The sequence below is a fragment of the Mustelus asterias genome, unplaced genomic scaffold (assembly GCF_964213995.1).
Source record: "Mustelus asterias unplaced genomic scaffold, sMusAst1.hap1.1 HAP1_SCAFFOLD_262, whole genome shotgun sequence".
Classification (NCBI taxonomy): Eukaryota; Metazoa; Chordata; class Chondrichthyes; order Carcharhiniformes; family Triakidae; genus Mustelus; species Mustelus asterias.
In genome coordinates this window covers 22,718-49,967 of record NW_027590228.1, presented here as the reverse complement: position 1 = coordinate 49,967, position 27,250 = coordinate 22,718, and the positions used below count along the sequence as shown (strand labels likewise).

Here is a 27,250-nt window from a genome sequence, read left to right as displayed (position 1 = left end):
TCCCCCTGTGATATAGTTACTGTATAAATCCCCCTGTGATATAGTTACTGTATAAATCCCCCTGTGATATAGTTACTGTATAAATCCCCCTGTGATATAGTTACTGTATAAATCCCCCTGTGATATAGTTCCTGTATAAATCCCCCTGTGATATAGTTACTGTATAAATCCCCCTGTGATATAGTTACTGTATAAATCCCCCTGTGATATAGTTACTGTATAAATCCCCCTGTGATACAGTTCCTGTATAAATCCCCCTGTGATATAGTTACTGTATAAATCCCCCTGTGATATAGTTACTGTATAAACCCCCCTGTGATATAGTTACTGTATAAATCCCCCTGTGATACAGTTCCTGTATAAATCCCCCTGTGATATAGTTACTGTATAAACCCCCTGTGATATAGTTACTGTATAAATCCCCCTGTGATACAGTTCCTGTATAAATCCCCCTGTGATACAGTTCCTGTATAAACCCCCTGTGATATAGTTACTGTATAAATCCCCCTGTGATATAGTTACTGTATAAATCCCCCTGTGATATAGTTACTGTATAAATCCCCCTGTGATACAGTTCCTGTATAAACCCCCTGTGATATAGTTACTGTATAAATCCCCCTGTGATATAGTTACTGTATAAATCCCCCTGTGATATAGTTACTGTATAAACCCCCTGTGATATAGTTACTGTATAAATCCCCCTGTGATATAGTTACTGTATAAATCCCCCTGTGATACAGTTACTGTATAAATCCCCCTGTGATACAGTTCCTGTATAAACCCCCTGTGATATAGTTACTGTATAAATCCCCCGTGATATAGTTACTGTATAAACCCCCTGTGATACAGTTACTGTATAAATCCCCCTGTGATATAGTTACTGTATAAACCCCCTGTGATACAGTTCCTGTATAAATCCCCCTGTGATATAGTTACTGTATAAACCCCCCTGTGATACAGTTCCTGTATAAATCCCCCTGTGATATAGTTACTGTATAAACCCCCCTGTGATATAGTTACTGTACAAATCCCCCTGTGATATAGTTACTGTATAAACCCCCCGGTGATACAGTTCCTGTATAAATCCCCCTGTGATACAGTTCCTGTATAAATCCCCCTGTGATACAGTTCCTGTATAAATCCCCCTGTGATATAGTTCCTGGATAAATCCCCCTGTGATATAGTTACTGTATAAATCCCCCTGTGATATATTTACTGTATAAATCCCCCTGTGATACAGTTCCTGTATAAACCCCCTGTGATATAGTTACTGTATAAATCCCCCTGTGATATAGTTACTGTATAAATCCCCCTGTGATACAGTTCCTGTATAAACCCCCTGTGATATAGTTACTGTATAAATCCCCCGTGATATAGTTACTGTATAAATCCCCCTGTGATACAGTTACTGTATAAATCCCCCTGTGATACAGTTCCTGTATAAATCCCCCTGTGATATAGTTCCTGTATAAATCCCCCTGTGATATAGTTACTGTATAAATCCCCCTGTGATACAGTTACTGTATAAATCCCCCTGTGATATAGTTACTGTATAAATCCCCCTGTGATATAGTTACTGTATAAATCCCCCTGTGATACAGTTCCTGTATAAATCCCCCTGTGATATAGTTACTGTATAAATCCCCCTGTGATATAGTTACTGTATAAATCCCCCTGTGATACAGTTCCTGTATAAACTCCCCTGTGATATAGTTACTGTATAAATCCCCCTGTGATACAGTTCCTGTATAAACCCCCTGTGATATAGTTACTGTATAAATCCCCCTGTGATACAGTTCCTGTATAAATCCCCTGTGATATAGTTACTGTATAAATCCCCCTGTGATACAGTTCCTGTATAAATCCCCTGTGATATAGTTACTGTATAAATCCCCCTGTGATACAGTTCCTGTATAAACCCCCTGTGATATAGTTACTGTATAAATCCCCCTGTGATACAGTTCCTGTATAAATCCCCTGTGATATAGTTACTGTATAAATCCCCCTGTGATACAGTTCCTGTATAAATCCCCCTGTGATATAGTTACTGTATAAATCCCCCTGTGATATAGTTCCTGTATAAATCCCCCTGTGATACAGTTCCTGTATAAATCCCCCTGTGATATAGTTACTGTATAAATCCCCCTGTGATACAGTTCCTGTATAAATCCCCCTGTGATACAGTTCCTGTATAAATCCCCCTGTGATACAGTTCCTGTATAAATCCCCTGTGATATAGTTACTGTATAAATCCCCCTGTGATACAGTTCCTGTATAAATCCCCTGTGATATAGTTACTGTATAAATCCCCCTGTGATACAGTTCCTGTATAAATCCCCCTGTGATATAGTTACTGTATAAATCCCCCTGTGATACAGTTCCTGTATAAATCCCCCTGTGATACAGTTCCTGTATAAATCCCCTGTGATATAGTTACTGTATAAATCCCCCTGTGATACAGTTCCTGTATAAATCCCCTGTGATATAGTTACTGTATAAATCCCCCTGTGATACAGTTCCTGTATAAATCCCCCTGTGATATAGTTACTGTATAAATCCCCCTGTGATATAGTTACTGTATAAATCCCCCTGTGATACAGTTCCTGTATAAATCCCCCTGTGATATAGTTACTGTATAAATCCCCCTGTGATATAGTTACTGTATAAACCCCCTGTGATACAGTTCCTGTATAAATCCCCCTGTGATACAGTTCCTGTATAAATGCCCCTGTGATACAGTTCCTGTATAAATCCCCCTGTGATATAGTTACTGTATAAATCCCCTGTGATATAGTTACTGTATAAATCCCCCTGTGATATAGTTACTGTATAAATCCCCCTGTGATACAGTTCCTGTATAAATCCCCCTGTGATATAGTTACTGTATAAATCCCCGTGATATAGTTACTGTATAAATCCCCGTGATATAGTTACTGTATAAATCCCCCTGTGATATAGTTCCTGTATAAATCCCCCTGTGATATAGTTACTGTATAAATCCCCCTGTGATATAGTTACTGTATAAATCCCCCTGTGATATAGTTACTGTATAAATCCCCCTGTGATACAGTTCCTGTATAAATCCCCCTGTGATATAGTTACTGTATAAATCCCCCTGTGATACAGTTACTGTATAAACCCCCTGTGATATAGTTACTGTATAAATCCCCCTGTGATATAGTTACTGTATAAATCCCCCTGTGATATAGTTACTGTATAAATCCCCCTGTGATACAGTTACTGTATAAATCCCCCTGTGATACAGTTCCTGTATAAACCCCCTGTGATACAGTTCCTGTATAAACCCCCTGTGATACAGTTCCTGTATAAACCCCCTGTGATATAGTTACTGTATAAATCCCCCTGTGATATAGTTACTGTATAAATCCCCCTGTGATAGTTACTGTATAAACCCCCCTGTGATACATTTACTGTATAAACCCCCCTGTGATACAGTTACTGTATAAACCCCCCTGTGATACAGTTCCTGTATAAACCCCCTGTGATACAGTTCCTGTATAAACCCCCTGTGATACAGTTCCTGTATAAATCCCCCTGTGATATAGTTACTGTATAAATCCCCCTGTGATATAGTTACTGTATAAATCCCCCTGTGATACAGTTACTGTATAAATCCCCCTGTGATACAGTTACTGTATAAATCCCCCTGTGATACAGTTACTGTATAAATCCCCCTGTGATACAGTTCCTGTATAAATCCCCCTGTGATACAGTTCCTGTATAAATCCCCCCCGTGATACAGTTCCTGTATAAATCCCCCTGTGATATAGTTCCTGTATAAATCCCCCTGTGATACAGTTCCTGTATAAATCCCCCTGTGATACAGTTCCTGTATAAATCCCCCTGTGATATAGTTCCTGTATAAATCCCCCTGTGATATAGTTCCTGTATAAACCCCCCTGTGATACAGTTCCTGTATAAATCCCCCTGTGATACAGTTCCTGTATAATTCCCCCTGTGATATAGTTACTGTATAAACCCCCTGTGATATAGTTCCTGTATAAATCCCCCTGTGATACAGTTCCTGTATAAATCCCCCTGTGATACAGTTCCTGTATAAATCCCCCTGTGATATAGTTCCTGTATAAATCCCCCTGTGATACAGTTCCTGTATAAATCCCCCTGTGATACAGTTCCTGTATAAATCCCCCTGTGATACAGTTCCTGTATAAATCCCCCTGTGATATAGTTCCTGTATAAATCCCCCCCGTGATACAGTTCCTGTATAAATCCCCCTGTGATATAGTTCCTGTATAAATCCCCCTGTGATATAGTTCCTGTATAAATCCCCCCCGTGATACAGTTCCTGTATAAATCCCCCTGTGATACAGTTCCTGTATAAATCCCCCTGTGATACAGTTCCTGTATAAATCCCCCTGTGATATAGTTACTGTATAAATCCCCCTGTGATACAGTTCCTGTATAAACCCCCCTGTGATATAGTTACTGTATAAATCCCCCTGTGATACAGTTCCTGTATAAATCCCCCTGTGATACAGTTCCTGTAAAAACCCCCTGTGATATAGTTACTGTATAAACCCCCTGTGATATAGTTACTGTATAAATCCCCCTGTGATATAGTTACTGTATAAACCCCCTGTGATACAGTTCCTGTATAAACCCCCCTGTGATATAGTTACTGTATAAATCCCCCTGTGATATAGTTACTGTATAAACCCCCTGTGATACAGTTCCTGTATAAACCCCCCTGTGATATAGTTACTGTATAAATCCCCCTGTGATATAGTTACTGTATAAACCCCCTGTGATACAGTTCCTGTATAAACCCCCCTGTGATATAGTTACTGTATAAATCCCCCTGTGATATAGTTACTGTATAAACCCCCTGTGATATAGTTACTGTATAAACCCCCTGTGATATAGTTACTGTATAAACCCCCTGTGATATAGTTACTGTATAAACCCCCCTGTGATATAGTTACTGTATAAATCCCCCTGTGATATAGTTACTGTATAAACCCCCCTGTGATATAGTTACTGTATAAACCCCCCGTGATATAGTTACTGTATAAACCCCCCTGTGATATAGTTACTGTATAAACCCCCTTGAATATAGTTACTGTATAAATCCCCCTGTGATACAGTTCCTGTATAAATCCCCCTGTGATATAGTTACTGTATAAATCCCCCTGTGATATAGTTACTGTATAAACCCCCTGTGATACAGTTCCTGTATAAATCCCCCTGTGATACAGTTCCTGTATAAATCCCCCTGTGATACAGTTCCTGTATAAATCCCCCTGTGATATAGTTACTGTATAAATCCCCTGTGATATAGTTACTGTATAAATCCCCCTGTGATATAGTTACTGTATAAATCCCCCTGTGATACAGTTCCTGTATGAATCCCCCTGTGATATAGTTACTGTATAAATCCCCCTGTGATATAGTTACTGTATAAATCCCCCTGTGATATAGTTACTGTATAAATCCCCCTGTGATATAGTTCCTGTATAAATCCCCCTGTGATATAGTTACTGTATAAATCCCCCTGTGATATAGTTACTGTATAAATCCCCCTGTGATATAGTTACTGTATAAATCCCCCTGTGATATAGTTACTGTATAAATCCCCCTGTGATACAGTTACTGTATAAATCCCCCTGTGATACAGTTCCTGTATAAACCCCCTGTGATACAGTTCCTGTATAAACCCCCTGTGATACAGTTCCTGTATAAACCCCCTGTGATATAGTTACTGTATAAATCCCCCTTTGATAAAGTTACTGTATAAATCCCCCTGTGATACAGTTACGGTATAAACCCCCCTGTGATACAGTTACTGTATAAACCCCACTGTGATACAGTTACTGTATAAATCCCCCTGTGATACAGTTACTGTATAAATCCCCCTGTGATACAGTTACTGTATAAATCCCCCTGTGATACAGTTCCTGTATAAACCCCCTGTGATACAGTTCCTGTATAAACCCCCTGTGATACAGTTCCTGTATAAATCCCCCTGTGATATAGTTACTGTATAAATCCCCCTGTGATATAGTTACTGTATAAATCCCCCTGTGATACAGTTACTGTATAAATCCCCCTGTGATACAGTTACTGTATAAATCCCCCTGTGATACAGTTACTGTATAAATCCCCCTGTGATACAGTTCCTGTATAAATCCCCCTGTGATACAGTTCCTGTATAAATCCCCCTGTGATATAGTTCCTGTATAAATCCCCCTGTGATACAGTTCCTGTATAAACCCCCCTGTGATACAGTTCCTGTATAAATCCCCCTGTGATATAGTTCCTGTATAAATCCCCCTGTGATACAGTTCCTGTATAAATCCCCCTGTGATACAGTTCCTGTATAAATCCCCCTGTGATACAGTTCCTGTATAAATCCCCCTGTGATATAGTTACTGTATAAACCCCCTGTGATATAGTTCCTGTATAAATCCCCCTGTGATACAGTTCCTGTATAAATCCCCCTGTGATACAGTTCCTGTATAAATCCCCCTGTGATACAGTTCCTGTATAAACCCCCCTGTGATATAGTTACTGTATAAATCCCCCTGTGATACAGTTCCTGTATAAATCCCCCTGTGATACAGTTCCTGTATAAACCCCCTGTGATATAGTTACTGTATAAACCCCCTGTGATATAGTTACTGTATAAATCCCCCTGTGATATAGTTACTGTATAAACCCCCTGTGATACAGTTCCTGTATAAACCCCCCTGTGATATAGTTACTGTATAAATCCCCCTGTGATATAGTTACTGTATAAACCCCCTGTGATACAGTTCCTGTATAAACCCCCCTGTGATATAGTTACTGTATAAATCCCCCTGTGATATAGTTACTGTATAAACCCCCTGTGATACAGTTCCTGTATAAACCCCCCTGTGATATAGTTACTGTATAAATCCCCCTGTGATATAGTTACTGTATAAACCCACTGTGATATAGTTACTGTATAAATCCCCCTGTGATATAGTTACTGTATAAACCCCCTGTGATACAGTTCCTGTATAAACCCCCCTGTGATATAGTTACTGTATAAATCCCCGTGATATAGTTACTGTATAAACCCCCTGTGATATAGTTACTGTATAAACCCCCTGTGATATAGTTACTGTATAAACCCCCTGTGATATAGTTACTGTATAAACCCCCCTGTGATATAGTTACTGTATAAATCCCCCTGTGATATAGTTACTGTATAAACCCCCCTGTGATATAGTTACTGTATAAACCCCCCTGTGATATAGTTACTGTATAAACCCCCCTGTGATATAGTTACTGTATAAACCCCCCTGTGATACAGTTCCTGTATAAATCCCCCTGTGATACAGTTCCTGTATAAATCCCCCTGTGATATAGTTACTGTATAAACCCCCTGTGATACAGTTCCTGTATAAATCCCCCTGTGATATAGTTACTGTATAAATCCCCCTGTGATATAGTTACTGTATAAACCCCCCTGTGATATAGTTACTGTATAAACCCCCCTGTGATATAGTTACTGTATAAACCCCCTGTGATACAGTTCCTGTATAAATCCCCCTGTGATATAGTTACTGTATAAATCCCCCTGTGATATAGTTACTGTATAAACCCCCCTGTGATATAGTTACTGTATAAACCCCCTGTGATATAGTTACTGTATAAACCCCCCTGTGATATAGTTACTGTATAAACCCCCCTGTGATATAGTTACTGTATAAATCCCCCTGTGATATAGTTACTGTATAAACCCCCCTGTGATATAGTTACTGTATAAACCCCCCTGTGATATAGTTACTGTATAAACCCCCCTGTGATATAGTTACTGTATAAATCCCCCTGTGATATAGTTACTGTATAAACCCCCCTGTGATATAGTTACTGTATAAATCCCCCTGTGATATAGTTACTGTATAAACCCCCCTGTGATATAGTTACTGTATAAACCCCCCTGTGATATAGTTACTGTATAAACCCCCCTGTGATATAGTTACTGTATAAACCCCCCTGTGATATAGTTACTGTATAAACCCCCCTGTGATATAGTTACTGTATAAACCCCCCTGTGATATAGTTACTGTATAAATCCCCCTGTGATACAGTTCCTGTATAAACCCCCCTGTGATATAGTTACTGTATAAACCCCCCTGTGATATAGTTACTGTATAAATCCCCCTGTGATATAGTTACTGTATAAATCCCCCTGTGATATAGTTACTGTATAAACCCCCCTGTGATATAGTTACTGTATAAACCCCCCTGTGATATAGTTACTGTATAAATCCCCCTGTGATATAGTTACTGTATAAACCCCCCTGTGATATAGTTACTGTATAAACCCCCCTGTGATATAGTTACTGTATAAACCCCCTGTGATACAGTTCCTGTATAAATCCCCCTGTGATATAGTTACTGTATAACTCCCCCTGTGATATAGTTACTGTATAAATCCCCGTGATACAGTTACTGTATAAACCCCCCTGTGATATAGTTACTGTATAAATCCCCGTGATATAGTTACTGTATAAACCCCCCTGTGATATAGTTACTGTATAAATCCCCCTGTGATATAGTTACTGTATAAATCCCCCTGTGATACAGTTACTGTATAAACCCCCCTGTGATATAGTTACTGTATAAATCCCCCTGTGATACAGTTCCTGTATAAACCCCCCTGTGATATAGTTACTGTATAAATCCCCCGTGATATAGTTACTGTATAAATCCCCCTGTGATATAGTTACTGTATAAATCCCCCTGTGATACAGTTCCTGTATAAATCCCCCTGTGATACAGTTCCTGTATAAACCCCCGTGATATAGTTACTGTATAAATCCCCCTGTGATATAGTTACTGTATAAATCCCCCTGTGATACAGTTCCTGTATAAACCCCCGTGATATAGTTACTGTATAAATCCCCCTGTGATATAGTTACTGTATAAATCCCCCTGTGATATAGTTACTGTATAAATCCCCCTGTGATACAGTTCCTGTATAAACCCCCGTGATATAGTTACTGTATAAATCCCCCTGTGATATAGTTACTGTATAAATCCCCCTGTGATACAGTTCCTGTATAAACCCCCGTGATATAGTTACTGTATAAATCCCCCTGTGATATAGTTACTGTATCAATCCCCCTGTGATACAGTTCCTGTATAAACCCCCGTGATATAGTTACTGTATAAACCCCCCTGTGATATAGTTACTGTATAAACCCCCCTGTGATATAGTTACTGTATAAACCCCCCTGTGATATAGTTACTGTATAAATCCCCCTGTGATATAGTTCCTGTATAAACCCCCCTGTGATACAGTTACTGTATAAATCCCCTGTGATATAGTTACTGTATAAATCCCCCTGTGATATAGTTACTGTATAAACCCCCCTGTGATATAGTTACTGTATAAATCCCCCTGTGATATAGTTACTGTATAAATCCCCTGTGATATAGTTACTGTATAAATCCCCTGTGATATAGTTACTGTATAAACCCCCCTGTGATATAGTTACTGTATAAATCCCCTGTGATATAGTTACTGTATAAATCCCCTGTGATATAGTTACTGTATAAACCCCCCTGTGATATAGTTACTGTATAAATCCCCCTGTGATATAGTTACTGTATAAACCCCCCTGTGATATAGTTACTGTATAAACCCCCCTGTGATATAGTTACTGTATAAATCCCCTGTGATATAGTTACTGTATAAATCCCCTGTGATATAGTTACTGTATAAACCCCCCTGTGATATAGTTACTGTATAAACCCCCCTATGATATAGTTACTGTATAAATCCCCTGTGATATAGTTCCTGTATAAATCCCCCTGTGATATAGTTACTGTATAAACCCCCTGTGATATAGTTACTGTATAAATCCCCCTGTGATACAGTTACTGTATAAACCCCCCTGTGATATAGTTACTGTATAAACCCCCCTGTGATATAGTTACTGTATAAATCCCCTGTGATATAGTTCCTGTATAAATCCCCCTGTGATATAGTTACTGTATAAACCCCCTGTGATATAGTTACTGTATAAATCCCCCTGTGATATAGTTACTGTATAAATCCCCCTGTGATATAGTTACTGTATAAATCCCCTGTGATATAGTTACTGTATAAACCCCCCTGTGATACAGTTACTGTATAAACCCCCCTGTGATATAGTTCCTGTATAAATCCCCCTGTGATATAGTTACTGTATAAATCCCCCTGTGATATAGTTACTGTATAAATCCCCCTGTGATATAGTTCCTGTATAAACCCCCCTGTGATACAGTTACTGTATAAATCCCCCTGTGATATAGTTACTGTATAAATCCCCCTGTGATATAGTTCCTGTATAAACCCCCCTGTGATACAGTTCCTGTATAAATCCCCCTGTGATATAGTTACTGTATAAATCCCCCTGTGATACAGTTCCTGTATAAATCCCCCTGTGATACAGTTCCTGTATAAACCCCCTGTGATATAGTTACTGTATAAATCCCCCTGTGATATAGTTACTGTATAAATCCCCCTGTGATATAGTTACTGTATAAATCCCCCTGTGATATAGTTCCTGTATAAACCCCCTGTGATATAGTTACTGTATAAATCCCCCTGTGATATAGTTACTGTATAAACCCCCTGTGATATAGTTACTGTATAAATCCCCCTGTGATACAGTTCCTGTATAAATCCCCCTGTGATATAGTTACTGTATAAATCCCCCTGTGATACAGTTCCTGTATAAATCCCCCTGTGATATAGTTACTGTATAAATCCCCCTGTGATACAGTTCCTGTATAAATCCCCCTGTGATATAGTTACTGTATAAATCCCCCTGTGATACAGTTCCTGTATAAACCCCCCTGTGATATAGTTACTGTATAAATCCCCCTGTGATATAGTTACTGTATAAATCCCCCTGTGATATAGTTACTGTATAAACCCCCCTGTGATATAGTTACTGTATAAATCCCCCTGTGATACAGTTCCTGTATAAACCCCCCTGTGATACAGTTCCTGTATAAATCCCCCTGTGATACAGTTCCTGTATAAATCCCCCTGTGATATAGTTACTGTATAAATCCCCTGTGATATAGTTACTGTATAAACCCCCTGTGATACAGTTCCTGTATAAACCCCCTGTGATACAGTTCCTGTATAAACCCCCTGTGATATAGTTACTGTATAAATCCCCCTGTGATACAGTTCCTGTATAAATCCCCGTGATATAGTTACTGTATAAATCCCCCTGTGATACAGTTCCTGTATAAACCCCCTGTGATATAGTTACTGTATAAATCCCCCTGTGATACAGTTCCTGTATAAATCCCCCTGTGATATAGTTACTGTATAAATCCCCCTGTGATATAGTTCCTGTATAAACCCCCTGTGATATAGTTACTGTATAAATCCCCCTGTGATACAGTTCCTGTATAAACCCCCTGTGATATAGTTACTGTATAAATCCCCCTGTGATATAGTTACTGTATAAATCCCCCTGTGATATAGTTACTGTATAAATCCCCCTGTGATATAGTTCCTGTATAAACCCCCTGTGATATAGTTACTGTATAAATCCCCCTGTGATATAGTTACTGTATAAACCCCCTGTGATATAGTTACTGTATAAATCCCCCTGTGATACAGTTCCTGTATAAATCCCCCTGTGATATAGTTACTGTATAAATCCCCCTGTGATACAGTTCCTGTATAAATCCCCCTGTGATATAGTTACTGTATAAATCCCCCTGTGATACAGTTCCTGTATAAATCCCCCTGTGATATAGTTACTGTATAAATCCCCCTGTGATACAGTTCCTGTATAAACCCCCCTGTGATATAGTTACTGTATAAATCCCCCTGTGATATAGTTACTGTATAAATCCCCCTGTGATATAGTTACTGTATAAACCCCCCTGTGATATAGTTACTGTATAAATCCCCCTGTGATACAGTTCCTGTATAAACCCCCCTGTGATACAGTTCCTGTATAAATCCCCCTGTGATACAGTTCCTGTATAAATCCCCCTGTGATATAGTTACTGTATAAATCCCCTGTGATATAGTTACTGTATAAACCCCCTGTGATACAGTTCCTGTATAAACCCCCTGTGATACAGTTCCTGTATAAACCCCCTGTGATATAGTTACTGTATAAATCCCCCTGTGATACAGTTCCTGTATAAATCCCCGTGATATAGTTACTGTATAAATCCCCCTGTGATACAGTTCCTGTATAAACCCCCTGTGATATAGTTACTGTATAAATCCCCCTGTGATACAGTTCCTGTATAAACCCCCTGTGATACAGTTCCTGTATAAATCCCCCTGTGATATAGTTACTGTATAAATCCCCCTGTGATACAGTTCCTGTATAAACCCCCTGTGATACAGTTCCTGTATAAACCCCCTGTGATACAGTTCCTGTATAAATCCCCCTGTGATATAGTTACTGTATAAATCCCCCTGTGATACAGTTCCTGTATAAACCCCCTGTGATATAGTTACTGTATAAATCCCCCTGTGATACAGTTCCTGTATAAATCCCCCTGTGATACAGTTACTGTATAAATCCCCCTGTGATACAGTTCCTGTATAAACCCCCTGTGATACAGTTCCTGTATAAACCCCCTGTGATACAGTTCCTGTATAAATCCCCGTGATATAGTTACTGTATAAATCCCCCTGTGATATAGTTACTGTATAAATCCCCCTGTGATACAGTTCCTGTATAAACCCCCCTGTGATATAGTTACTGTCTCAATCCCCCTGTGATACAGTTCCTGTATAAACCCCCCTGTGATATAGTTCCTGTATAAATCCCCGTGTGATATAGTTACTGTATAAATCCCCCTGTGATACAGTTCCTGTATAAATCCCCCTGTGATACAGTTCCTGTATAAATCCCCCTGTGATACAGTTCCTGTATAAACCCCGTGATACAGTTCCTGTATAAACCCCCCTGTGATATAGTTACTGTATAAATCCCCCTGTGATACAGTTCCTGTATAAATCCCCCTGTGATACAGTTCCTGTATAAACTCCCATGTGATACAGTTCCTGTATAAACCCCCCTGTGATATAGTTACTGTATAAATCCCCCTGTGATACAGTTCCTGTATAAACCCCCTGTGATATAGTTACTGTATAAATCCCCCTGTGATATAGTTACTGTATAAATCCCCCTGTGATACAGTTCCTGTATAAACCCCCTGTGATATAGTTACTGTATAAATCCCCCTGTGATACAGTTCCTGTATAAACCCCGTGATATAGTTACAGTATAAATCCCCCTGTGATATAGTCACTGTATAAATCCCCCTGTGATACAGTTCCTGTATAAACCCCCCTGTGATATAGTTACTGTATAAATCCCCCTGTGATATAGTTACTGTATAAATCCCCCTGTGATATAGTTACTGTATAAATCCCCCTGTGATATAGTTACTGTATAAATCCCCCTGTGATACAGTTCCTGTATAAACCCCCCTGTGATATAGTTACTGTATAAATCCCCCTGTGATACAGTTCCTGTATAAACCCCCCTGTGATATAGTTACTGTATAAATCCCCCTGTGATATAGTTACTGTATAAATCCCCCTGTGATATAGTTACTGTATAAATCCCCCTGTGATATAGTTACTGTATAAATCCCCCTGTGATTTAGTTACAGTATAAATCCCCCTGTGATATAGTTACTGTATAAATCCCCCTGTGATACAGTTCCTGTATAAACCCCCTGTGATATAGTTACTGTATAAATCCCCCTGTGATACAGTTCCTGTATAAACCCCCTGTGATATAGTTACAGTATAAATCCCCCTGTGATATAGTTACTGTATAAATCCCCCTGTGATACAGTTCCTGTATAAACCCCCTGTGATATAGTTACTGTATAAATCCCCCTGTGATATAGTTACTGTATAAATCACCCTGTGATACAGTTCCTGTATAAATCCCCCTCTGATATAGTTACTGTATAAATCCCCGTGTGAAACAATTTCTGCATAAACCCCGTGGGATAGTTTTTGTATAAACCCAATGATGCAGTTATCGAGGTTTATAAAGGGATAGAGGTTTACAGCATGGAAACAGGTCCTTCGGCCCAACTTGTCCATGCCAGCCTTTTTTTTAAACCCCTCAGCTAGTCCCAATTGTCCACATTTGGCCCATATCCCTCTATACCCATCTTACCCATGTAACTGTCTAAACGCTTTTTAAAAGACAAAATTGTACCCGCCTCTACTACTACCTCTGGCAACTTGTTGCAGACACTCTTTGTGTGAAAACATTGCTCTTCTGGACACTTTTGTATCTCTCCCCTCTCACCTTAAACCTATGTCCTCTAGTTTTAGACTCCTCTACCTTTTGGAAAAGATATTGACTATCCACCTTATCTATGCCCCTCATTATTTTATAAACCTCTATAAGATCACCCCTCAGCCTCCTACACTCCAGAGAAAAAAGTCCCAGTCTATCCAGACCCTCCTTGTAACTCAAACCATCAAAGCCTGGTAGCATCCTAGTAAATCTTTTCTGCACTCTTTCTAGTTTAATAATATCCTTTGTATAATAGGGTGACCAGGACTGCACACAGTATTCCAATTGTGGCCTTACCAATGTCTTGTACAACTTCAACAAGATGTCCCAAATCCTGTATTCAATGTTCTGACCAATGAAACCAAGCATGCCAAATGCCTCCTTCACCACTCTGACCACCTGTGACTCCAATTTCAAGGAGTTATGAACCTATCCCTAGATCTCTTTGCTCTGTAACTCTTCCCAACACTCTAGCATTAACTGAGTAAGTCTTGTCCTGGTTCAATCTACCAGAATGCATCACCTTGCATCTTTGTAAATTAAACTCCATCTGCCATTCATCAGCCCACTGGCCCAACTGATCAACATCTCGTTGCAATCCTCGATAATCTTCCTTTCTGACCACTATGCCACCAATCTTGGTGTCATCTGCAAACTTACTGACCATGCCTCCTATATTCTCAAATGACAAATAACAGTGGACTTAGTACCGATCCCTGAGGCATACCGTTGGTCACAGGCCTCCAGTTTGAAAAGCATCCCTTTGCAACCACCCTCTGGCTTCTGTCATCAAGCCAATTTTGTATCTGTTTAGCTACCTCGCCCTGGATCCCGTGAGATTTAATCTTATGCAAGAACCTACCATGTGGTACCTTGTCAAAGGCCTTGCTAAAGTCCATGTAGACAACATCAACTGCATTGCCCTCATCTACCTTCTTGGTTCCCCTTCAAAAAACTCAATCAAATTTGTGAGACATGATTTTCCACTCACAAAGCCATGCTGACTGTCCCTAATCTGTCCTTGTGCCTCTAAATGCCTCTAAGATCCTGTCTCTCAAAATACCTTCCAACAACTTACCCACCACAGATGTGAGGCTCGCTGGCCTGTAGTTCCCATGTTTTTCCCTGCAGCGCTTTTTAAACAACGGCACAACATTTGCCACCCTCCAATCTTCAGACACCTCACCTGTGACTATCGATGTTCCTGTATATACTCCCCTGTGATACAGTTCCTGCATAAACCCTCCTGTGATACAGTTCCTGTATAATCCCACTGTGATACAGTTCCTGTGTAATCCCACTGTGATACAGTTCCTGTATAAACCCCCTGTGATACAGTTCCTGTATAAACCCCCGAGTTACAGTTCCTGTATAATCCCACTGTGATGCAGTTCCTGTATAAACCCCCCCGTGATACAGTACCTGTATAAACCCCCCTGCGATACAGTTCCTGTATAAACCCCCGTGATACAGTTCCTGTATAAACCCCCGTGATACAGTTCCTGTATAAACCCCCGTGATACAGTTCCTGTATAAACCCCCGTGATACAGTTCCTGTATAAACCCCCGTGATACAGTTCCTGTATAAACCCTCCTGTGATACAGTTCCTGTATAATCCCACTGTGATGCAGTTCCTGTATAAACCCCTTGTGATACAGTTCCTGTATAAAACCCCCGTGTTACAGTTCCTGTATAAATCCCCCAGTGATACAGTACCTGTATAAACCCCCTTGCGATACAGTTCCTGTATAAACCCCCGTGATACAGTTCCTGTATAAACCCTCCTGTGATACAGTTCTTGTATAAACCCCACTGTGTTACAGTTCCTGTATAATCCCACTGTGATACAGTTCCTGTATAAACCCCCCGGTGATACGGTTCCTGTATAAACCCTCCTGTGTTACAGTTCCTGTAGAAACCCCCTGTGATACAGTTCCTGTATAAACCCCCTGTGTTACAGTTCCTGTATAAACCCCCTGTGTTACAGTTCCTGTATAAATCCCCCGGTGATACAGTTCCTGTATAAACCCTCCTGTGATACAGTTCCTGTATAAACCCCCGTGATACAGTTCTTGTATAATCCCCACTGAGATACAGTTCTTGTATAAATCCCCTGGAATATAGTTCCTGTATAAATCCCCCAGTGATACAGTACCTGTATAAACCCCCCTGCGATACAGTTCCTGTAATAACCCCTGTGATACAGTTCCTGTATAAACCCTCTGTGTTACAGTTCCTGTATAAACCCCCTGTGATACAGTTCCTGTATAAACCCCCCTGTGATACAGTTCCTGTATAAACCCCCTGTGATACAGTTTCTGTATAAACCCCCTGTGACACAGTTCTTGTATAAATCCCCTGTGATACAGTTCCTGTATAAACCCCCTGTGATACAGTTCCTGTATAAACCCCCGTGATACAGTTCCTGTATAAACTCTCCTGTGATAAAGTTTCTGTATAAAACCTATTATATCTGCCATTTCGCCTGAACTTTACTTAATAATGAGGATTTGGTCATTTTTACACAACGGAAACAGGAAATTCTCAGCGGTCTGACAGCATCTGTGGAGAATGAATGTAGCCCAATCCATCACGCAAACCAGCCTCCCATCCATTGACTCTGTCTACATTCCCGCTCCCTCGGCAAAGCAGCCGGCATAATTAAGGCCCACCCCAAACATTCTCTCTTCCACCTTCTCCCGTCCGGAAAAAGATACCAAAGTCTGTGGTCACTTAGCAACCGACTCAAGAACAGCTTCTTCCCTGTTGCTGTCAGACTTTTGAATGGACTTACCTTGCATTAAGTTGATCTTTCTCTACACCCCAGCTTTGCCTGTAACACTACATTCTGCACTCTCTCATTTCTTTCTCTATGAACGGTATGTTTTATCTGTAGAGCGCGCAATAAAGAATACTTTTCACTGTATGCTAATACGTGTGACAATAATAAATCAAATCAAATCAAAAAGAATAGGGGCAACATTTCAAATCTGCTTGATCCTTCATCAGAGCTAAGAGCAAATAAAATCAGAAGAGATTTACACTATGAAGGTGGGGAGGGGGCTGTAATTGGACAAACGGAATGAAAATGATGATGATAAAGAAGACTGAGAAAGGTAATAGAAATGTCCATTAAGTGGTCAGAATGTGTGGATGGCAGAACAGAGGTACTGATCGTAAAGGGACTGTCTGAGGAATGTGATAATTGCCCTGAAGTCGGGGGGGGGGGGGGGGGGTGCACAACGGAGAGCCAGAATGAAGAAGTGGAAAAATGGAAGTGAGAATGAAGAGTGATAAAAATGGATGAATGAGATGAAAAGAAGAAATGAAATAAAATGGAAATATTGTGACAATGGTGGGGAGAGTTCATGTTCTGAAGTTGCTGAACTCAATGTTTCGTCCAGTAGACTGTAAAGTTCCCAATTGGAAAATGAGGTGCTGTTCCATCAGTTTGCATTGGGGTTCACTAGAACATTGCAAAAGGCCAAGGACAGACATGTGGGCAGGAGAAAATGACAGGAAGGTCTGGATCCTGGTTTCAGACGGACCGAAGGTGTTTGGTCTCAAAATATGTTATATTATAATGATAATTATACCAGTCTGCGTTTGGTCTCTCCGATGTAGAGTAGATCACATTGGGAGCAGCGAATGCAATAGACCAGAATGAAGGAGGTGCATGTGAAGCGCTGCTTCACCTGAAAAGGGTGTTTAGGATGGACCAAGATTGGTGGCATAGTGGATAGTGAAGAAAGTTATCTCTGAGATAACTTTCTTCACTGTCCACTATGCCACCAATGGGATCTTGATCAATTGGGCCAGTGGGCTGATGAATGGCAGATGGAGTTTAATTTAGACAATTGCAAGGTGATGCATTTTGGTAGATTGAACCAGGACAAGACTTACTCAGTTAATGGTAGGGCGTTGGGGAGAGTTACAGAACAAAGAGATCTAGGGGTACATGTTCATAGCTCCTTGAAAGTGGAGTCACAGGTGGACAGAGTGGTGAAGAAGGCATTCGGCATGCTCGGTTTCATTGGTCAGAACATTGAATACAGGAGTTGGGACATCTTGTTGAAGTTGTACAAGACATTGGTAAGGCCACACTTGGAATACTATGTGCAGTTCTGGTCACCCTATTATAGAAAGGATATTATTAAACTAGAAAGAGTGCAGAAAAGATTTACTAGGATGAGGGTTTCCTGACACAATATGTGGATAGGCCGACAAGAGGTGAGGCCACATTGGATTTGGTACTGGGAAATGAACCGGGCCAAGTGTTAGATTTGGTTGTGGGAGAGCACTTTGGAGATAGTGACCACAATTCGGTGTCTTTTGTTATTGCAATGGAGAGGGATAGGGCCGTACGGCAGGGCAAGGTTTACAATTGGGGGAGAGGTAATTATAATGCGATTAAGCAAGAATTAGGGGGCATAAGTTGGGAACAGAAACTGTCAGGGAAAGGAACTAATGAAAAGTGGAACTTTTTCAAGGAACAAATACTGGATGTCCTTGATAGGTATGTCCCTGTCAGGCAGGGAGGAAATGGCCGAGTGAGGGAACCATGGTTCACGAAAGAGGTGGAATGTCTTGTGAAAAGGAAGAGGGAAGCTTATGTAGGGATGAGGAAACAAGGTTCAGATGGCTCGATTGAGGGTTACAAGTTAGCAAGGAATGAGCTGAAAAAGGGGCTTAGGAGAGCTAGGAGGGGACACGAAAAGTCCTTGGCGGGTTGGATCAAGGAAAACCCCAAGGCTTTTTACTCTTATGTGAGGAATAAAAGAATGACCAGGGTGAGGTTAGGGCCGGTCAAGGACAGTAGTGGGAACTTGTGTATGGAGTCAGTAGAGATAGGCGAGGTGATGAATGAATACTTTTCTTCAGTGTTCACCAAGGAGAGGGGCCATGTTTTTGAGGAAGAGAAGGTGTTACAGGCTAATAGGCTGGAGAAAATAGATGTTCGGAGAGAGAATGTCCTGGCAGTTTTGAATAAACTGAAGGTCGATAAGTCCCCTGGGCCTGATGAAATGTATCCTAGGATTCTTTGGGAGGCAAGGGATGAGATTGCAGAGCCTTTGGCTTTGATCTTTGGGTCCTCTCTGTCCACGGGGATGGTACCAGAGGACTGGAGAATGGCGAATGTTGTTCCTCTGTTTAAGAAAGGGAATAGAAATGACCCTGGTAATTATAGACCGGTTAGTCTTACTTCGGTGGTTGGTAAATTGATGGAAAAGGTCCTTAGAGATGGGATTTACGACCATTTAGAAAGATGCGGATTAATCCGGGATAGTCAGCACGGATTCGTGAAGGGCAAGTCGTGCCTCACAAATTTGATAGAATTTTTTGAGGAGGTAACTAAGTGTGTTGATGAAGGTAGGGCAGTTGATGTCATATACATGGATTTTAGTAAGGCGTTTGATAAGGTCCCCCATGGTCAGCTTATGATGAAAGTGAGGAGATGTGGGATAGAGGGAAAGTTGGCCGATTGGATAGGTAACTGGCTATCTGATCGAAGACAGAGGGTGGTGGTCGATGGAAAATTTTCGGATTGGAGGCAGGTTGCTAGCGGAGTGCCGCAGGGATCAGTGCTTGGTCCTCTGCTCTTTGTGATTTTTATTAATGACTTAGAGGAGGGGGCTGGAGGGTGGATCAGTAAATTTGCTGATGACACCAAGATTGGTGGAGTAGTGGATGAGGTGGAAGGCTGTTGTAGGCTGCAAAGGGACATAGATAGGATGCAAAGCTGGGCTGAAAAATGGCAAATGGAGTTTAACCCTGATAAATGTGAGGTGATTCATTTTGGTAGGACTAATTTAAATGTGGATTACAGGGTCAAAGGTAGGGTTCTGAAGACTGTGGAGGAACAGAGAGATCTTGGGGTTCATATCCACAGATCTCTAATGGTTGCCACTCAAGTGGATAGAGCTGTGAAGAAGGCCTATAGTGTGTTAGCTTTTATTAACAGGGGGTTGGAGTTTAAGAGCCGTGGGGTTATGCTGCAACTGTACAGGACCTTGGTGAGACCACATTTGGAATATTGTGTGCAGTTCTGGTCACCTCACTATAAGAAGGATGTGGAAGCGCTGGAAAGAGTGCAGAGGAGATTTACCAGGATGCTGCCTGGTTTGGAGGGTAGGTCTTATGAGGAAAGGTTGAGGGAGCTAGGGCTGTTCTCTCTGGAGTGGAGGAGGCTGAGGGGAGACTTAATAGAGGTTTATAAAATGATGAAGGGGATAGATAGAGTGAATGTTCAAAGACTATTTCCTCGGGTGGATGGAGCTATTACAAGGGGGCATAACTATAGGGTTCGTGGTGGGAGATACAGGAAGGATATCAGAGGTAGGTTCTTTACGCAGAGAATGGCTGGGGTGGGGAATGGACTGCCTGCAGTGATAGTGGAGTCAGACACTTTAGGAACATTTAAGCGGGTATTGGATAGGCACATGGAGCACACCAGGATGATAGGGAGTGGGATAGCTTGATCTTGGTTTCAGACAAAGCTCTCGGCACAACATCGTGGGCCGAAGGGCCTGTTCTGTGCTGTACTGTTCTATGTTCTATGATGCTACCGGGAGTTGATGGTTTGAGTTATAAGGAGAGGCTGGATAGACTGGGACTTTTTTCTCTGGAGCGTAGGAGGCTGAGGGGTGACCCCTTATAGAGGTCTATAAAATAATGAGGGGCATAGATAAGGTAGATAGTCAATATCCTTTCCCAAAGGTAGGGGAGTCTAAAACTAGAGGGCATAGGTTTAAGGCAAGAGGGGAGAGATACAAAAGTGTCCAGAGGGGTAATTGTTTCACACAGCGGGTGGTGAGTGTCTGGAACAAGCTTCCAGAGGTAGTAGTAGAGGCGGGTACAATTTTATCTTTTAAAAAGCATTTAGATAGTTATATGGATTAGATGGGTATAGAGGGATATGGGCCAAATGCAGGCAATTGGGATTATTTTAGGAGTTTAAAACAAAAGGGCAGCATGGAGAAGTTGGGCTGAAGGGCCTGTTTCCATGCTGTAAACCTCTATGACTCTATGACCTGGGATGGTGAGCCGGGAGGAGGTAAAGGGGAAGGTGTTGAACCTTCTATGACCTTTTCTTTGCTCTTCGCTCCAGAATCGAAATGTTGGCTCTTTTCTCTCTCCACAGATGCTGTGAGACCCACTGAGATTTTCAAGCATTTTCTGTTTTTGTTTCATATTCCAGCATCCACAGAATTGCTTTTATTTGGTGATTTTTAACAGTCGCAGGAGGTTACAGAGATACGGACAGTTCTAGGGGTTGGAGGTGGTTACAGAGATGGGAAGGGTTGTGAGGCTGGAGGAGGTTACAGAGAAAGGGATTGTAGTAGGAATTGGAGCGAGTTACAGAGATAGGGAGTGTGGTGTAGGGGCTGGAGGAGGTTACAGAGAGAGGGAGAGTGGTGTAATGGCTGGAGGAATTTACAGAGATAGGGAAGGATGTAAGGGCTGGAGTTGGATACAGAGATAAGAAGGTATTTAGCAACTGGAGAAGGTTACTGAGATAGGGAGGGATGTAGAGGCTGGAGGAGGTTACAGAGATCAGGAGGGTTGTACGGACTGGAGGAGGTTACAGATAAGGTAGGTTGAAGGTGCTGGACTTTACAGAGATAGGGAGTGTTGTAGGGACTGGGGGTTGTTACAGAGAGAGGGAGGGTTGTAGAGGCTGAAGGAGATTACAGAGATAGCTAGGATTGCAGGGGCAAGAGAAAGTTACAGAGATAGAGAGGATTGTAGGGGCTGGAGGAATTTACACAGAAAGGAAATGTTGTAGGGGCTGGAGGAGATTAGAGAGATGTGAAGAGTTGTGAGGCTGGAGAAGGTTACAGAGATTGAAAGAGTTGTAGGAGCTGAAGGAACTTTCGGAGAAAGTGTGGTTTGTAGTGGCTTGAGGTGGTAACAGAAATAGGGAGGCCTGTAGGAGTTGGAGCAGGTTATAGAGATAGGGGGGGGGGTCGAGGGATTGGAGGAATTTACAGAGAAAGCGAAGGTTGTAGCGACTGGAGGAGGTTACAGAGGTAGGGAGGGTTGTAGGGGCTGGAGGAGGTTACAGTGACCGGGAGGGTTGTAGGGGCTGGAGGAGGTTACAGAGATAGGGAGGTTGTAGGGGCTGGAGGAGTTACAAATATAGGGAAGATTGTAGGTGGCTGGAGGGGGTTACAGCGATAGGGAGGGTTGTAGGGGCTGGAGGAGGTTACAGAGATAGGGAGGGTTGTAGGGGCTGGAGGAGGTTACAGCGATAGGGAGGGTTGGAGGGGCTGGAGGAGGTTACAGAGATATGGAGGGTTCTCAGGGCTGGAGGAGATTACTGAGATAAGGGATCATTGTTGGGTTTGCGGATGGTGCAGGTATAGGAATGAATAAGGCAATGGATAGATTTTAGTGTCACGATATGAGTATTAATTTCCCAGTGGGTCTGTCTGGGGTGTTTTCTATATTTGTAACCTGGGGATGTGATGATGAAATGGGACTTCAATGTGCAGGCCTTTGAAAATCTGGGAGGCGATTCTCCCAGCCGCCACGTTCCTGCTCACACAAAATGTCAGAGATTCATTCTGGAAATCACGCTAAACAAACTGGTGTTATTTACTCCCATTTTCCCACACATTGGGAATTGAGAATGTTTTTGGGAGAATCCCAGCCAGGAGGTTCACAATCAGACTCTGACAGATCAGCCTGATTTAGACTCAAAATCATAGAATCATAGGGGGAGGCCATTCGGCCCATTGTGTCCGCACCGGCTCTCCAAATCAGCATCATGACTTAGTGCCATTCCCCTGTAACCCCTGCACACTGTTTCTGTTCACATAATCACCTAATGCCCCCTTGAAAGCCTCGATTGAATCTGCCTCCACCACACTCCCAGGCAGAACATTCCAGACCACAACCACTCGCTGTGTGAAAAAGACTTTCTTCACAACACATTTGCTTCTTTTGCTAAACACTTTAGCCGGACTCTTGTGGCTGTTCATGCCGGCTGGATTTTCCCATCCCGCTGCAGTAAACCGAGATTTGGCTGAGTTGCCGAATTCTCTGGCCTCGCTGCAGCGGGAGCGTTGGCGTGAAGAACCAGTCAGACTGTGCCCTTTATATCTGTGCCCTCTCTTTCTCGGTCTTTTTACAAGCGGGAACAGTTTCTCCCCGTCTACTCTGTCCAGCCCCCTCGTGATTTTGAACATCTCTGTCAAATCTCCTCTCAGCCTTCTTTTCTCCAAGGAGAACAGTCCCCACCTCTGCCTGAATGTCACTGGTCCTGTGAGTGTCTCCGGTTTAATGTCAGTCACGCTATCACTTTTCTCCGCTCTCAGTCCAGGCTTTTGTGTACAGCTGCTCACTCCCTCGAGCTGCTTGTGCCCCCCTCCGCCCGCCATGTCTGGAATGTTCCTGCAATCAGTTCCCTTGTTCACTCACCCTCCATCACATCAAACCCTAATCTATACCCAGCAAACAGAAATATTTCCCTTATCGGAGACCATGACCTTGTCAATGTCGTGTGATGGAGGAGAATGGAGTGAGTGTGAGAGAGAGAGAGAGAGGAGAGGCAGGGAAAGACAGAAATGGAGAGAAACAGCAAGAGGAAGAGACACCGAGTGGCAACAGGCAGTGTTTGGACAGACGGGTACAGCACATAGCTGTAATCCTGACAGAGAGCGAGATAGTGCAAATAGAGAGAGAGAAAGACAGGAATGGTGAGGCAGAGAGAGATATTAAGACAGAGTGAGGACAAACAGAGAGCGACAATTGAGGAAAAAAAGGGCGATCAAGAGATAAATTTTACAGGGACAAGGAGATACAGACAGGACATTTGACAGAGAGAGAGAGAAAAAGAGTTACACAGAGACAGAAACTCAGTGAGTTACTGAATGAGAAATTGAATGAGGAAATGGGACAGAGTGAGAAACAGTAAGGCAAGGACAGAGAAACAGAGAGAAAGGAGAAAGAGAGAGAAAAAACATTCATGGAGGCAGAGACAGAAAAAATAGAGATGCAGAAAGACAGAGGGAGACAGAGAGACAGAGATAGGACAGTAACAGAGAGTTAGAGAATGGCAGAGGGAGATTAAAAGACTGACATGAGAAAGAGCTAGACTTATAGAAAAGTTGAAATCATAAGAGAGAGAGAGTCAGAGGGTCAGAGAGGAACAGAGAGAGAAAGAAACACAAGGTGAGAGAGAGAGACAGAGAAAAAGTGCGAGAGGCAGAGAGAGGCAGAAGGGAGAGAGGTAGACAGAGGATGAAAGAGGCCGAGAGAAAGAGAGAGGCAGAGGGTGAGAGAGGAAGATAGAGAGAGTGAGGGTGACTGAGGCAGAGAGAGAGAGAGACAGAGGGTGAGAAGCAAAGAGAGAGAGAGACAGAGAGAGAGAGACAACGTGAGAGAGGCAAAGGGCAGGGTGAGAGAGGCTGAGAGAAAGAGAGGGTGACTGAGGCAGGGAGAGGGACACAGCGTGACTGAGGTTCAAGTAGTTGTCAGCAGGCCAGTGAGCAGGGTGGAAACTGCAGCGAGTGGGCAGAAGTGTTTGAGAGGCTAATGTGAGACACGGAACAGGCTGAGTGAGCAGCGCCTGATGCTGAATGGAAATAGAGTGTGCAGCACTGAGAGTTCCAGGCAGCATCATATTGTACTTTGCATCTTAAAGACTGACCTCTGCCCCAGTCCAGAGAGATAGCTGAACTCAGCTGCTGTTACCCGGGCTGGCTGGCAGGAGCAGATCGAATACATTACCTGATCATCGGTCATCGACTGATCCAAGGGCTCGGTCAACATCTCTCAAACTGCTCCTTCCACACAGAAACAAGCCAGCTTCCACTTCCTACTTGAGAATTGGTGCTGGTAACCGGGTCATGTGACATTCGCTCTGGATTAATGGATTGACAAAACAAATAAACATATGGTATTCACGCTCCAAAAATAAACTGATAAACTGGCGGAACACAATCTCACATCTGAGTCCTCAACAGAAAGGCGTGGTCACGAAAGTACTGACGGAGTGCCGCACTGTCAGAGGGTCAGTACTGAGGGAGTGCTGCACTGTCAGAGGGTCAGTACTGAGGGAGTGCTGCACTGTCAGAGGGTCAGTGCTGAGGGAGTGCTGCACTATCAGAGGGTCAGTGCTGAGGGAGTGCTGCACTGTCAGAGGGTCAGTGCTGAGGGAGTGCTGCACTGTCAGAGGGTCAGTACTGAGGGAGTGCCGCACTGTCAGAGGGTCAGTACTGAGGGAGTGCTGCACTGTCAGAGGGTCAGTGCTGAGGGAGTGCTGCACTGTCAGAGGGTCAGTACTGAGGGAGTGCCGCACTGTCAGAGGGTCAGTACTGAGGGAGTGCTGCACTGTCAGAGGGTCAGTACTGAGGGAGCGCTGCATTGTCAGAGGGTCAGCACTGAGGGAGTGCTGCACTGTCAGAGGGTCAGTACTGAGGGAGTGCCGCACTGTCAGAGGGTCAGTACTGAGGGAGTGCTGCACTGTCAGAGGGTCAGTACTGAGGGAGCGCTGCATTGTCAGAGGGTCAGTACTGAGGGAGTGTTACACTGTCAGAGGGTCGGTACTGAGGGAGTGTTGCACTGTCAGAAGGTCAGTACTGAGGGAGCGCTGCATTGTCAGAGGGTCAGCACTGAGGGAGTGCCGCACTGTCAGAGGGTCAGTACTGAGGGAGTGCCGCACTGTCAGAGGGTCAGTACTGAGGGAGTGCTGCACTGTTAGAGGTCAGTACTGAGGGAGTGCCGCATTGTCAGAGGGTCAGTACTGAGGGAGTGCCGCACTGTCAGAGGGTCGGTACTGAGGGAGTGTTGCATTGTCAGAGGGTCAGTACTGAGGGAGTGCCGCACTGTCAGAGGGTCAGTACTGAGGGAGTGCTGCACTGTCAGAGGGTCAGTACTGAGGGAGTGCCGCACTGTCAGAGGGTCAGTACTGAGGGAGTGTTGCACTGTCAGAGGGTCAGTACTGAGGGAGCACCGCACTGTCAGAGGGTCAGTACTGAGGGAGTGTTGCACTGTCAGAGGGTCAGTACTGAGGGAGTGCCGCATTGTCAGAGGGTCAGTACTGAGGGAGTGCCGCACTGTCAGAGGGTCGGTACTGAGGGAGTGTTGCATTGTCAGAGGGTCAGTACTGAGGGAGTGCCGCACTGTCAGAGGGTCAGTACTGAGGGAGTGCTGCACTGTCAGAGGGTCAGTACTGAGGGAGTGCCGCACTGTCAGAGGGTCAGTACTGAGGGAGTGTTGCACTGTCAGAGGGTCAGTACTGAGGGAGTGCCGCACTGTCAGAGGGTCAGTACTGAGGGAGCGCCGCACTGTCAGAGGGTCAGTACTGAGGGAGCGCCGCACTGTCAGAGGGTCAGTACTGAGGGAGTGCCGCACTGTCAGAGGGTCAGTACTGGGGGAGTGCCGCACTGTCAGAGGGTCAGTACTGAGGGAGTGCCGCACTGTCAGAGGGTCAGTACTGAGGGAGCGCCGCACTGTACAGGACAAGGGAGGAAATCTTTGCCTGGAGCCAGAGGAAATGCGGGAGGTATTAAATGAGTATTTTGCGTCAGTATTCACCAAGGAGAAAGACTTGGTGGATGATGAGTCTGGGAAAGGGTATGTAGATAGTTTGAGTCATGTTGAGATCAAAAAGGAGGAGGTATTGGGGTTCTTGAGAAACGTTAAGGTAGACAAGCCCCCATGGCCTGATGGGATATACCCCAGAATACTGAGAGAGGCAAGGGAGAAAATTGCTGAGGCCTTGAGAGAAATCTTTGTATCCTCACTGGCGACAGGGGAGGTCCCAGAGGATTGGAGAACAGCCAAAGTTGTTCCTTTGTTTAAGAAGGGTAGCAAGAATAATCCAGGTAATTACAGGCCGGTGAGCCTTACATCAGTGGTTATTGGAGAGGATTCTTCGAGACAGGATTTATTCCCACTTGGAAATAAATGGACGTATTAGTGAGAG

General features: G+C 43.1%; 1 protein-coding gene across 1 annotated transcript in view; it reads right to left on the bottom strand.

Moving 5' to 3' along the window:
* Nucleotides 1-25,146, bottom strand: part of LOC144485994 (sodium/potassium-transporting ATPase subunit alpha-3-like) — a 165,499-nt gene extending 140,353 nt beyond the window's left edge. The window contains exon 1 of the mRNA XM_078204100.1: nt 25,051-25,146. Within this exon, the coding sequence (XP_078060226.1) occupies nt 25,051-25,092 (42 nt within the window). The 5' untranslated portion in view covers nt 25,093-25,146. The remainder of the gene's footprint in view (nt 1-25,050) is intronic.
* Between the last annotated feature and the right edge of the window lie 2,104 nt (nt 25,147-27,250).